The sequence below is a fragment of the Cavia porcellus genome, unplaced genomic scaffold (genome assembly GCF_034190915.1).
Source record: "Cavia porcellus strain 051 isolate PalLab524CR breed Dunkin Hartley unplaced genomic scaffold, mCavPor4.1 scaffold_1, whole genome shotgun sequence".
NCBI lineage: Eukaryota > Metazoa > Chordata > Mammalia > Rodentia > Caviidae > Cavia > Cavia porcellus.
This window is the reverse complement of record NW_026947484.1, coordinates 147125513-147139597: the sequence shown is the minus strand read 5'-3', so window position 1 is coordinate 147139597 and position 14085 is coordinate 147125513. Positions and strand designations below refer to the sequence as shown.

At 40.9% G+C, this 14085-nt stretch overlaps 1 protein-coding gene across 5 annotated transcripts in view; it reads right to left on the bottom strand.

Moving 5' to 3' along the window:
• Positions 1-14085, bottom strand: part of Mcoln2 (mucolipin TRP cation channel 2) — a 57082-nt gene that overhangs the window by 20529 nt on the left and 22468 nt on the right. For 4 of the 5 annotated variants that reach the window (XM_063257502.1, XM_063257510.1, XM_063257518.1 and 1 more), the window contains exons 5-7: positions 3890-3974; positions 3687-3783; positions 1383-1482 (exon numbers count right to left, since the gene is read on the bottom strand). The exons of the other annotated variant lie outside the window; for it this stretch is intronic. In XM_063257502.1, the coding sequence (XP_063113572.1) occupies positions 1383-1482; positions 3687-3783; positions 3890-3974 (282 nt within the window). The remainder of the gene's footprint in view (positions 1-1382; positions 1483-3686; positions 3784-3889; positions 3975-14085) is intronic. 5 annotated transcript variants of the gene reach the window in all.

The following is a 14085-nucleotide window of genomic DNA, read 5'->3' as shown; positions in this document are numbered from 1 at the left end:
AGCAGCTCCTTCGGGCGGTTTTGCTCTTCATAATGACTATCCTAAATCACATTTTATATAAGCAAGGGTTGGTGTATTTTTTAAACCAAATAGTTGCCCCCGATAGATAGACGGCTAGGCATCGGTTCTGTGCCTGTCTGTGATAGGAGGAGCTGTTTGCTGGAGAGATGAAATACTTTCAAGAGAAAACAAAACTGCATTCTGATCAGAGGAAGTACTAAAACTGAAATTTAAAAAAAATTTTGAAACCACTTCAAAAACCACAGATATTTTACATCTTATTTCATTTTGATAATCTGATCAAAGGGAAGTTTTGGGGGTTTTTTTGCTTGGTTTTGGTTTTTGGTGGTACTAGGGATTGGACCCAGGGCCTTTGCACTGAGCTAATCCCCAGTCCTTTTTCAATCTTGTATTTCAAGGCAGGGTCTTGCTAAGTCACTAAATCTCACAGGCTGGGCTTCAACTTTCCAGTCCCCCACAAAGCATAGATCAGGGTCTACAAAGCTCATTCTAAACCCAGGATTAATGGGTATTTTTACAAAACAATTGGATAAATGACCCAGTGTCACAGGCTAAGTAAGATCTGGGCTCTGCAGCCTTGATCTTGCTCCACTGTCCAAGGCTCAGATTACAACACGCCTTTTCCAAGAATCACTTGCAGATTTTATTTCCCACTCTCCCCCAGTGACATTTATCTCTTGCTTTCCTTCCACTCTCTCATCCTACCTGTAACATACTGAGAGATTTTATTAATGTATCAGTCTTCCTCACTAAGGCATTTATTTTTCTTTTTCACCTTAGGGTGGTTTCCTCTTTTCTTTCTTTTTTATGCTTTTTGCTTTCTGAAGCAGGGTATCACTATATAGCCCAGGCCTAGGTCTTGAACTCATGGCAACCTTCCTGCCTCAGCTTCCTGTGTGCTGGGATTATAGGTTTGTAGGGCCTCTCCAGTAACTCAAGTGCACCAGCTTCTGTTCTCAGTACTTTGCTTTACAAAATATTACTCACTTAATATTCTGAAGACAAATGCTTATACTTTGCCGAGAAAGATACTAAGAGGTTAAGAAATTGCCCAGCATCACAGACATGGTAAACAGAACCAGGATCTAAACCTAGGCAGTGTGACTCCAAAGCCGAGTTCCTATCCACCAAGTCATGCTACCTCTCCAAGAAGTGTGTTGTGTTACAAACAGTTGCTGAAATTAAACAAAAGAACAAATCCATGGGACCTGCTTTACAGAATCTAATGTTCAAAATACGGTTTTCTGGAAACCTGACTTAAGATTACCATCCAAATCAGCCACATAAATGCTCCAAATCCCGAAATAAACTATTAAGAACCACCCAATAATCCAAGAAGCGCAAGCAGACAGCATACTCACTGGATCCAGATATGTTCAAGGCTTTACATTCTTCGATGTTGGCTTCACTGTCAAAATAGACTTTTATTTTGCCACTGTGAGCTGTATTGTCAAATGTGATCTAGAGACACAAGTAGATTCAGAGGTTTTAGCCCAACAGAAAGTAGGATTTGCTACATCAATCTGTTGAAAAAAATCAGTGGCATTTAGTCTGCTGGCCAAAGACCACTACAGTGATGAAAATCTCAATTCTTTATCATTTTCTATTATTAATGTAAAAAAAAAAAAAAACCAGTGTGAAGGGTGAATACATCAGCTCTCTGTTTCAGAGAAATTCTAAAAAAAAAAATAACTGACTAGTCCCAGAACCTAAAATAACAATTCTCCAATCTGATAGGAGAATGCAATTAGTTGACAATTATTACACCGAATGAAATTTAAAAGCATTTGTTTCAACTTCGTCATCTGTTATATAATTCTAGGTTTTTTACCACCCTGGGCATTGTTTTTCTGTGTGTTCCATGAGCTACATACACATGTGCACACAATGCTTTCAGTGTGGGCCACACTTAGTCATGTGGGTGTGGGCCACACTTCAGATTCCGAGTGATCTTGATATTCCATATTATTGACCATTAATCAATAATTGAACCCATTTAAAGTTTACAAGTGACAAATAGTTTTTAGATACAAGTGCCAAGTAGTTTTTAGAGTGGACATATTAAGAAGCAACGTGACTTCACAACAGAGCTTAGAGGCCCAAACATGGATGTGATTAAATCTACACACACCTGAGCATCATCAAATACCAGCCATGTTTGGTGCTATTCAAGAATATCGTGAAGACATACCAGGGGTCCAACAGCAGCCCCATTTCGATACCCGTCAGCTAGGACAGACCCCACTGATGCTAGCAAGGGGTCTCTTTCTCCAAGATCAGCCCCTAAAACCCTTCCCTCCAGCCTCTGGAACCTGAAGTCCAGGGATATCCAAAAGAACAAACAAACAAACAAAACAGCCAAACATAATGCAATTATTGTAACCCTCCTGGTTGACCATGCCATAACACAGTCATCAGTGTCCACATCCTTGAGGGCCCTACTCCTCCCTGGTCCTCCACTGCCTCTATCCTCGGCCCTCTAGGGGCTCCCTGAGCTGCCCACCCACCCTCCTCACAGAGGTCAATGTAATCTTCTCGACAGAGCTGATGGCAGGAATGCATCCAGGAGCTGCCACATTGGAAACCTTATCCTCCTACAATGGTGATTGGGAGATGGGAGCCATGGGAGATGGACAGATGATGAGGACGCAGCCTTCACAAGCGGGATGACGCCGTCACTAGGGAGGCCAGTGACTGGGAGAGTGGGTTTGCTATAAAAGCAATCCCTCTTATTCTCTCACTATGTGGTGCCTTCGGCTATATTATGACAGGGCAGGAAGGTTCTGAACAAATGCAGCACCTTGATTTTGGACTTTCCAGTCTCTAAAAGTTAAATAAACTTCTACTGTTTACAAGTGTCACAGCCTGTGGTATTCTGTTACGGCAGCAGAAAACTGACCGAGACACCAAATACTGCAATCTGCATTTCCTTTTTTTAACTCTTTCTTTAGCCTTCCAACTGTTCCCACTGCTGGAATATGAGCTTCTGAGGACTGCTGGTGTCTAGAACATAGCAAATGCTTGAAGCACAAAGGAGACTCATAAGTTATTATTTGGTGCTGAATGAAGCACTCGTCTAAATTGCTAAAAGACAGAACATAGAATTTTCAACCAAGCCTCCAGTATAGCCTTTTAACAATCTGAAAGGTAGGTAGGGAGAGAGGAAAGGAAGATTAAAAAAAGGAAGGAAAGAGAAAATAAAGAAAAGAAGGAAAGGGCAAAGCAGCAGACACAAAAATCCCACAAACAGCCTCGCCTACTGTACATGGCACCTCCTCAAATAAAAGGAGAAACCCCTGCTCCTCCACAGACTGGGGAGCTTCTTTAGAAATATTTGCTGTAATATTTGCAAAGACATCCTTCAAAGCTGGGAAATATATTACAGATACTTAAACTATTCGTCATGAATGTTTCTTTTATTATGGTAGGACAGGAGGAAGCCAGTTTGAAAACTCTTGCTGACTCAGAATTCTGGTTTTAACAAGTTTGAAAGGATGTGACATGCGCTGGGAAGCAACAGACTCTGGATCAATGAGTAAACCATCACTAAAACTGTTCTACACACAACGACATCTAAGATTTCTAGGCTGGTGTGTCTTATACACTGCAGCTACAGACGGAATGGAAAACACATGGAAAGTGGTTTACACAACAGAGACACTTGCCGTGTTCTGGAAGACGTAACAATCTGGTAACTCTCGGGAATGGATCGTCTGAAGATCGATGCCTTTGAGGTGAAAGGAGATTTCAACTTTCAAGAGTCTAAATAAAATAAATTGAAAGGTGTGACCTGTCATCATCCACCACTGTACCACTCTCCTTCCCCCATCCGTGTCTCTTAGGAAATGAGACCTGAAAACATATTTACCGGTAAAACTCCATTCTGAAGAAAGCAGACAGCTTCCAGGCCTGAGAGCTCTCGGAGAGGGTCCGGAGATCTAAGTGAACACATTCTAGGGCATCAGGAGAACAAGGAAGGATTGTTTCAGGTAAGAATTGGGTGCTAAAAGCAGCAAATGTCAAGAGAAGTAGGATATTTAGAAAATTTCACAACATTTCCCCTGGAAATATTCACTTAATAAACAGAAGGAACGGCAATCTTTCAGTGAAGAACCTGGCAGACCCACCAACCCACCGACCAAAGTGAATGCCCCGATTGTGAGATGAAGAGCCATCGTGTGCCTCTGCCATGACACACTGTGGAGGGGTCACGTGTGCGGGAGCCCTGCCCTGACTGCATAACCTCAGCCCCATCATGAAAACAGAACACTCGAAGTGAGGGAAATTCTGTTCTTCAAAATATCAGGGTCAGCCTATGGTGGCGGTGCACACCATTCATTACTCCTGCTACTAGTTGAGGCAGGACCATGGAAAGTTTGAGGCCAACCTGAGGACCTCAGCAAGGCACCTGTCACAGAATAACAAAAGAAAAAATAAAAAGGGTCCATGATACACCTCAGTGGTAGAGCACTTGCCTAGCAAGCATGAAACACTGAGTTCAGTCTCCAGCACCTCAGAAATTAAAAAAAAAAATAAGAAGAAAGGAAGAGTCAAAATCATCAAAGAACAAAATCCAAGCAACAACTTTATCTTGCTCCAGATTAAACTAAAGAACATGGTCACTCAATGCAAGATGTGACCTTGGAAAGGATGGGAGGGAGCAGTTTTTCTTTTGGCTACAAAGAACATGAAGACAGTTGATGAGATGATGAGGTGGGGTGAGGGTTTTGGGACTACAGTCTGGCACGATGTTCACTGTCACTCAGCAGTGACCGGTGGTCCCACAGGGGCATGTGTTTTTTGGAGACAAAGCACACTGCATGGGTTAGGGATAGAGAAATTGTATGTGTGCATTTGCAGGAGAAGTAGTAATACAGAGAATGACAAAGCAAATGTGGAGAAGTATTAGTGTTTGGAAAATCCAGAGCAAGAGCATATAGGATTGTCATGGTTTATGTTGGTGACCCCCAGGCCTCACGCATTTGCATTGTGCATTTGTGATTGGTTCATGGTCTAGCACTTGGATTGGGGGTGTGAGTGCTACACTGGCCTAGGGGTGGAGCCAGGATGTAATGTAATGGCAGGAAGAAGGTGTGTCTCGTTCTCTCTTGCTGGTTTCTGCCTTGCTGTTTGCAGCTGCTATGAACTGCGGCCCCGCCATGCCATCCTGCCTTGGAGCCAACTGAGTATGGACTGAAACCTCCAAAAACTGTACAAAATAAACCTTTCCTTTCTCAACTTTGGGCTTCAGGTATTTTGTCTCAGCAATGAGTAAAAAGTAACTAAGACAAGGATATTCCTGGTGCTAACTGCGTACATTGTCTGTTAAGTCTGATGCTTTTCAAAAAAAAGAAAGAAAGCAACTCAGATTGCAAACAAATAAAAACAAATGATGAGGCATGAACTCTTCAAGAATGATTCTGAGATTCTCCCCTAAAAATTGTCTTCTTATTGTATCACTCACCACCCTTGCTTTACATGGTGGTCTGGGGATGACCATCGGTCAGCATCACAGAGACCTGGGGACAGGACTGTGTGAATCCAGCCCCCAGTTCCCACGGGCTGACTGGACCTTCTGTGCTGTCTTTGATGTGTACAGGTCAGAGATTAGTGCAGGGCCTGGCACTCAGTAGGTGCCCCAGGGTACACTGGATGGTTCTCTCTCTCTCTCTCTCAGTGTCACCCTGCAATTTTAACTCCTTTATGTGTTTTCTTAACCCTGGAAGTAGACTAAAGGTCTTGGAAAACAAGAACATAACCGTGTCCGCCTCTCTAAATGCTCACTACCAGCTCCATGGAGCTGACCCTTGAAATACATCCCAAGATGTGGGCCACACATATGTTTACGAAGAGCTAGATGTGCTAGCCCAGGGACACAAGGCTGAACAGAAAGTTTAACAGAGACAATGTGCTAGGTAGGGTTTTCTATATTCTCTGTATTTATGTTTTGTTCTATTTAACCCTCAAAGCAGCCGTGGGAGACAGGCACAACTGCTGTCATTTTACAGATGAACCAACCAAAGCACATAAAGGCCATGAAACTTTAGGCAACCAGCTGGCACCCATTTATAACTTAAATACACCTGACCCTGAGCACCACTGAGGGCTGATCTCTAAGCACGATGCTAGAAGAACATCAAGAGTTTTTCATTCACTCACTCATTCATTCATCCAAATTACTGAAAATCCGGCACTATTCTAGACACTAGAAGAAAAGCAATGAACAAGCTGGGTACGGAACTCATATACTGGAAAGACACAAAAGTATCATTTAGAAAAAAAGATAATTCCACAGTGTGAGAAGTACAGACAGAGAAAAGTGATCAAGTCTATTGGAATAGCCATGGCCAAAGAAAACTGGTCACAGAATGACTGTTGAGGTATAAAAATTTTGAGCTGAAATCTCTGTCTGAAGGAAAAAGAACTTGCTATGTACAAGTCCAAGTAGGAAAAACTCAAGCCATAAAGAAGCCACACAAGACAGAGGGAACAGAAAGAAGGCTAGAACAGAGGATTCAGCCTGGAGCTGTCAAGAACTTAGAGAGGCAGGTGGGTGGCCAGATCCCAAGGGGACTCAGAGATTTAACTCTAAATGGAATAGGAAGCCACTAACACTTTTGAAGCCAGGAAGTGGTATGGCTCAACTTACTTATTTCAAAAATGCCACTCTGGTTATTGTGGGACAGAGCAGGGTACAGGAAAGATCTGACCAAGCAGGGAGACCAGTCTAAGTAACGAGAGGCATGCACTAAGGTGGCAACAGGGAAACAGATCAACTGATATATTCAAGCATGGAGTCTGGGCAGTTGGAAAAATTAGTGTATGATACCAAAATGTACCTGTCATTTCCGAAGGTGGGGAACACTAAGAAAGATAAAGCTTGGGAAAGTAGGGAGATGGGAAGGTCTGAAATGTTCCTTCACAGTGGAGTTGTCAAGCAACTAGTGGGATAGACGAGGATCTGGAGCTCAGCACAATGCCCAGGGGAGAGGGCTGAATCTAGGTGGCTGAGAGCAAGGGTCTGGCTTCTCAGAGATCGCAAGGGATGGTCACAAGTGCACAGGTGATGCTTTGAATTGTGGTGTCCCCTCTGTGACACGGCATAAAGGGTGAACAGAAGCAATGCAAGGAGCTTCAAAGATGTGGTGGCCAGAGACAAGGGTGTTCTGCCCTAGCACACCCAGGCAGCCTCTCCAGGGGCAGCAACATGGGATGGAGGAGACTAGGGACAACTGACAGTAGAGAGGAGCCAAGAGAGAAAGCAGAGGGAGGCCCCTTGACAGCTTTTGTGAGGAAGTACCACTGGTGGCAAAGATGTCTCAGCCATGTACAGAAGGCGTAAAAATCAGGTGGCAGTGGACAGTGGAAAGGAGCTAAAGTCAGTTATACAAGATGTCACTGGAAGGTCAAAGACCTTTGGTAGGAAGAGTGCTTGCCTAGCATGTGGGAGGCCCTGGTTTAGCCTCTAGCATCCCAAAAAGATGAAAACTTTAGTTGGAGTCAAATCAGTGCTTGAAAACTGTGATGTGCAGAAATCACTATGAATCTCGTTAAGATGAACATTTGATTGAGTCATTCAACGGTGGAGCCTGAGATCGTCAGGGAGGTTCACGGTGCTGGTATTAGAGCAGCCATTACTGCCACTAAATCATTACCTGACCTAGGCTCGGTTACTTAGCAGTGGCTTCCTCAGCTATACAAGGAAGGCCATGCTGATGATATTTAAGGGCCTTCTACCTGCAATATTCCTATTCCAAGGGGAATTAAAGGAATAACAGATAAACAGATCTCAGAGAACGACTGCATTGTAAAAGAAGTAACACACTCAAGATCCTCGTGCCAGACACAGTGATGGGATGTTTTCTCCTTTATTTCATTTACTCTAAGATGCATATTACTTTATTTTAAACATCTCTAAAGCAGTTGTAGTTCCTTTTCTGATTGATTGCATCTTAGATCAGAGAAATCTGATAGACTTTTGTCAGCTGTTTGCATAGCTCCCTGAAGTCTGGCTGACCTTATGCTACAGTCATTGCTACTGAGGTCACCAGCATCCAGTGGCAGCAACACTAAAATTAAAAAAAAGAAAAGAAAAAAAGAAGAATTTAAAAGCCCTAAGTAAAATATCAAAATTTCAGAAGAACACACTGATATCTAGAATAAGAGCCTTATTCCTCAAACAAACCTCATGGACAGAGGGTAACACTCCAGCCAATGAAGTAACAACTCTTTCAGAGGGTGCAGAGATTAAATATATTCCTACAGCAGGGAGAAAAATGACAGCATTAGTCATCAAGTCTCTTCTAAAAACATATGGAAATAAAAACATAAGAAAATCAAAAACTATTACAGAAAATAAAACACCATAAAGGTGAACATCCCTAATGCAAAAATAAGAAATTTAAAATGCTCTGAAATGTGAAACTTTTTCTTTTTTAATTTTTGGTACTGGGGATTGAGCTCAAGGCTTTCATGCTGAGCTACATCCATGGCTATTGTTTTAAAACTATTTTTAAATGACAGAGTCTTGCTAAATTGCCCAGCCTGGGCTTGAACTTGGAATTCTCATGCCTCAGCCTGACCAAGGACTGAGATTACAGCACTGAAAGCTTTCTGATGCCACCAGTAGAAAATTCTTCACCTAACTTCATATGACAAGTAACAGTCAAAATGTAGGTGCTCTAAAAATATTATATGAAATTACCCTCTGGTTATGTGCATGACATATAAAAAACATAAACGAATTTTATGTTTGGACTTGTGTCTTATCCTCAAGATTTTTTTTGCATTATTCCCAAACTTTCCTCCCCACAAAATTCAAAATCTGAAATACTTGTGTTCTGAGGCATTTTGGATCAGCAATTCTTACCTGTATGAAAATAATGTCCACTTAACTCTTAGCAGAAATCTTTCTACAGGATTTATAATCATTTTTTCAGTAAGGCTGAACTAGAAAACTACAGTTCTAGAGGCAGCAATGGGAGGAGTACACCCATCAGCAACAATTAAAGAGAAACACTGAGAGCTGGGCATATAAGGGCAGATCACTGTGCTTAGCACACTGAAGGACTGTTCTATTAATAGTAAAGAAACTGTGAACATTTTGAGTAGTTAATCTGGGTCAACATCTACCAAGTCTCCTTTTGAAACTCTTAAGCCACACTAATGAAGCCCAACTCCAGCCTATTTATGTTATCTGCAGGTTTCCTCCAATCCCTCTAAGGAAAGGGGGTCTAAAACCAAGTAGCAAGTATTTTAAAATCTTTACGCCTTCTCAACACATTAAAATATTCCCTTTATTATATAATTTAAAGAATATAATTAACTTGCTTAAGCAATCTCAAAGTAAAGTCAAATTCAATATTGACCTCTCCACTTAACATATTCCATATTCTTCTAGAAAGAAAATGAGAGACAGACAACTCAGATGCCAGAATAAAACATCGTGAGGTGGTCTGGACAGAGGGAGATGGATCCTCTTGACCCAGGAAGAAACTAAAGGAAAAGAACCAAGAAAAGAAAAGAAAAGAACTGGTCAAGCAGTCCTGGGGCTACCATTGGAGCTAAGATTAGCAGCCACAGTGCCCTCGCCACAGCACCTGAACTCGCGCAGCTGCGACTTGTCCAGCTGCCAAACTCCCGCGGCTTCAACCAAGCTGACTGAACTCACACCACTGCGCTGGAAAGGTGGTAGTGCTGAAGTTGGAGGTCAGCAAGCCCAACAGAGAGGAGTGGCAAGGAACCTGTCTTACCCATGGCCCCTGCAGGTTGACTGACCTGGAGGAAAGGGGCCAGCATACATTGCCCCTGCTTGCCCCTCAGTGACCAATAGCAAATTGGAGTGCAGAAAACCCTAGACAGTGCACTTCAGAAGAACCATAACCAACAAGAAAAGGGGCTGGGACCTCCTTTATACACCTGTTTGGAAGAAACCAAAAACATGACAAGAGAAAGAAACAAGAAAAAGTTTCCAGCCCTGAGAACATTGATTCAGGAGAGGTAAATACAAAAGAGACTGAGGGCAGCAAACATGCACTATCAGACACGGCATCAGTGGACATAAAGAGATATCTTCGGGACCTCATAGATGAGCTCAAAAGTGAAATATTTGATCAAGTAAAGCAAGATATAAGTAGAGTAATAAAAAAATACTAATCACCTCTCAAGAATACACAGATGGAAGAATGGAGGAACAAAAAAAAAGGAGAGAAACATTCAAAGAAGAATATAAAGAATACATGAAGTAGGTTCAAAGAGATTACCAGGAAATAAAAACTCCATTGAAAGCTGGCAAACCTGCTTGAAAGAAACTAAGGATAGACTATCAAAACTTGAAGACAGGTTTGCAATGTGTGATCATGAAGGAAAAATTTCTTAAAAATAACAAGGAAAGAAGCAGTAACCATACAAAGGCTAGAAGACGACAAGAGGATCTATAATTTGAGCATAAAGAATGTGAATGAAGAAGCCAGAGTAAAAACAAAGGAAATACAAAGGCTATTCACAGAAATAATTAAGGAAAACTTCCCAGCATAGGAAAAGGAAATGATATTCAGATGTATGAGGCATACAGAACTGTAGGGAGCCGAGTGACAGGCATTGTTGTTTTGATGTTTTTTTTTTTTTTTTTTTTTTTATGGGCACTGCGTCTGTCTATATTAACCATAATCCTCTTTTGTTTATGTCACTTATCTGGATGTGATGGTAACCCTGTTATATTTATCTGTTTAACCTCTTTTTGTTTTAGCTCCCACCCTTAGCCTATAAAAGGTGTGATCATTTTCTGAATAAACCGGAAGCTTGATCAGATTATTTCGTCTTGCTTTCGTTTCTTTTTGTCTCCCCCATGTCTTTTGTTTAATCCCCGTTTCCCCTCCAGGAGTTCTAAACTTGTTGATCTGCAGGCCGGATCACAGAACTCCAGCCACCTACAACCAAAACAGATCTACATCTAGACATGTAATAATCAAGATCCCAGAAATTCAATATGAGAACAGAATATTAAAAGCTATCAGAGAAAAGAAACAGATCACCTGTAAAGGAAAACCCATCAAAATCACAGCAGACTTCTTGACACAGACTATCAAATCAAGATGAGCTTAGAGCAAAGAATTCTAAGCCCTGAAACAAAACAGCCTCCAGCCCAGATTGATGTACCCCGAAAAACTGTCTCTAGAAATTAATGGAGAAACAAGATACTTCCAAGACAAAGAGGAACTGTGGCAGTTTGTTACCACCAATCCAACCCTACAGAGAATACTGAAGGACATTCTAGCAAGAGAAAAAAGTACCAGGATTTCAGGAACAGGGGCAGAGAAGCCTCAATGAATGGAGCCTAAAGTGGAATAAAGGAGAAAAGCAGACAACCAATGGCAGAAAAATAGCACAACAGAAATGAGGCAGAGAAGGTTGACTATAATCTTTAATATAGATGGCCTTGATACACTAAAAAAAAAAAAAAAGAAACACAGGCAGAGTAGATCAGGAGGCAGGGCATCCACCAAGATGCTCTATATAGGAAATATAATTACCTTGAAAAAGGGTTTATGGACCTAAAATCAAATATGAGAAAAAATATGTGACAGGGAACCAGAGAGTAATAGGGGCAACTCGACCAGCACCTGTAGACAGGTTGGAAAGGCAGGTTTTGTAGGTAAAGGAATACAACTTGAGATCAAGTCCAGGAAGAAGGTTTGGGACCACTTAGGGAAATACAACCCCTCAATCTGAAAACTGAGGGAGTTTTCAGATTGGGACCCAAAAAATGCACAGTGCACCCTGTGAGAATGAAAGGGGAGGAATAATCTAAAAAAAGATGGTAGAGGTTATTGTTAATCGTATATCAAGATTTAAAACCCACATTACTCACACCACTCTATTTAGATAGATTATTTTCTGTCCCAGTTTGTCTACTTGCACTAGATCTGAGGGCACAGACAGCTATCCCAAAAATAGCAGAATATAGTACAGTAATCATCCTCAATTCCCTATTAACTTAATCTGAAGCCCTGTATAATTTATGTTGTTTTACCATGACTGATCTTAATTGAATCTGGTTTGTTAGATTGCTGTTTGGTATCAATGGATTTTATTCAAAACTTTTATCATTGATAGTATCAAGTCTGAGAGTATATGCAGCTACACTGAAGATGACAAGATTCACTAGGATACCCACTCTGGTTTGATTATTACCTGCTTTTGAAGTTTTCCACTATCTACAATGTTTTGTTTTTATTAATATTGCTATGTACTGCTATATTATACCTGATGATACAGACAATTCTATTGAAGATAACAAGAGACAACACAGTAACCATTGTAGATCACCTTGTACAGTGGTTTTATATGTCTTTTTCATTTCATGTGTTTATAGGAATCTGCTTTGTTTTGTCTTGCTTTGTTTTGTTTCTCCCTCTAATATAGAAAGGATAGAAATACATGTTAAGACTCATGCATGCGTAGAATGTATAAACAGTTTATGAGAACTGATCTTACAATGCATGATGAAATGAACAACTACTTTGAAGAAAAAGAGACACTACAGTACTCGGTGCTGATCCCATTGTGTCATGATGTGAAATCCAGCAATACTATTATTCTTTGTTCAGAGTGATTTTAGCCTGCTTTGGTTTGTTTAATCTTAACATACATGAAGATATGGATAACTGTAAGTATGTTTAAGTGCATAGGATTGCTAACCATGTTACTAAGTTTTTGATGGATAATTGAACAGAACTGTTTGCAGTCTTGCTGTTTGAATCCCCACTTTATACGTTTCACTTTTGTAACTTGAACAACTATTTATAAGAGGACAGTATGTAATTATCAACATAAGTAATGCTTATTTTTTCTTTGAAATTATGTATTATTTCTACCATTTCTGTTTTGTTTATTCTTTCTTTAAATAAAATAAAAAATTTTAAAAAGCAAGGAAATGAACAAGGGCACCATTAACCAATGGTCAGGGAGTAAATAAATCCTCCTTTCCATCCCTGCCCATCCTACCTAGTCACTGATGCTAACTTTGGCCACATTTCTTTAGCCAATTTTGCAAGAAAAGTCCATTGAAAAAATCAGCATATCAGTCACTGGAAAACAACTGTAAGGTGCATTCAATTGGAGTGACACATTGTTGAAATCGCAAGTGACTCATGGCTTCTATGAAGTGGAGGGTGACAGGAGCAGCTTGTGGCCCCACCTGTGAAATTCTATTTCTCTCATTTATAGGAATCTACAAGGGTGAAGAGGACAGCTGAACACCCAGGCAGAAGGTTAAAGAGTGAAACAGGAATGGCTCGATTAGACCTACTACCACCACGTAGGTCTCAGACAAGCAGGACCCTCCAAGGCAATAAGATCACTGATATTCTAGTGTTGCTTGCTACGAAGCACATGACTGTCCTCCAGCAAGTCTCTGACAGCAACACAGGCACCAGACAGAGCAGGGTCTGGATTTGTGACTGGGGGTTGCTTGTTTTCAGAATCTAGGGCCAATCATAAGTTCACTCATACATGGCCAAACGAAATGCAAGATGCTCACTAATAAAATCACTCTAAATTTAGGTATACCAGACTCCAACTCCTGAACTGTTGGTTCCTTGAGGGGTCTTGCCGGATTAATCTTTACAGCTCTAGGACAGGAAAATAGTGTCATCCACCAGAGGCTGCTGAATGATAAAACACTCATAGTCTTAAACTGAACACTTTACATTTACATATGGCATTCTTTCACATTCTTAAGAGAGTAGCACAGAATAGTACTGCATAAGTCACTGTTAACATTTTGCCAAAGGATCTTCTAAGAGAGGAAATTAGTTATTAATCACAATTCATCTTTAAAGAACATTTATATATTTTGCAAGCAACAAAAATCAGTACACAAGGCATTTTTACACATGTTATTTCATTTGATGTGTACAACTACACTTTGAAAAATCAAACTCTCTCAAAAGAAAAAAACCTAAATAAGCACCAAAGACACGAGCTGTCCCCGTCATGGTGGCCGGTTCCCTGAGCCAAAGTCCTTTGCAGGCAACAGGAAATCTTTTCTAGGGGCAGCCTGGA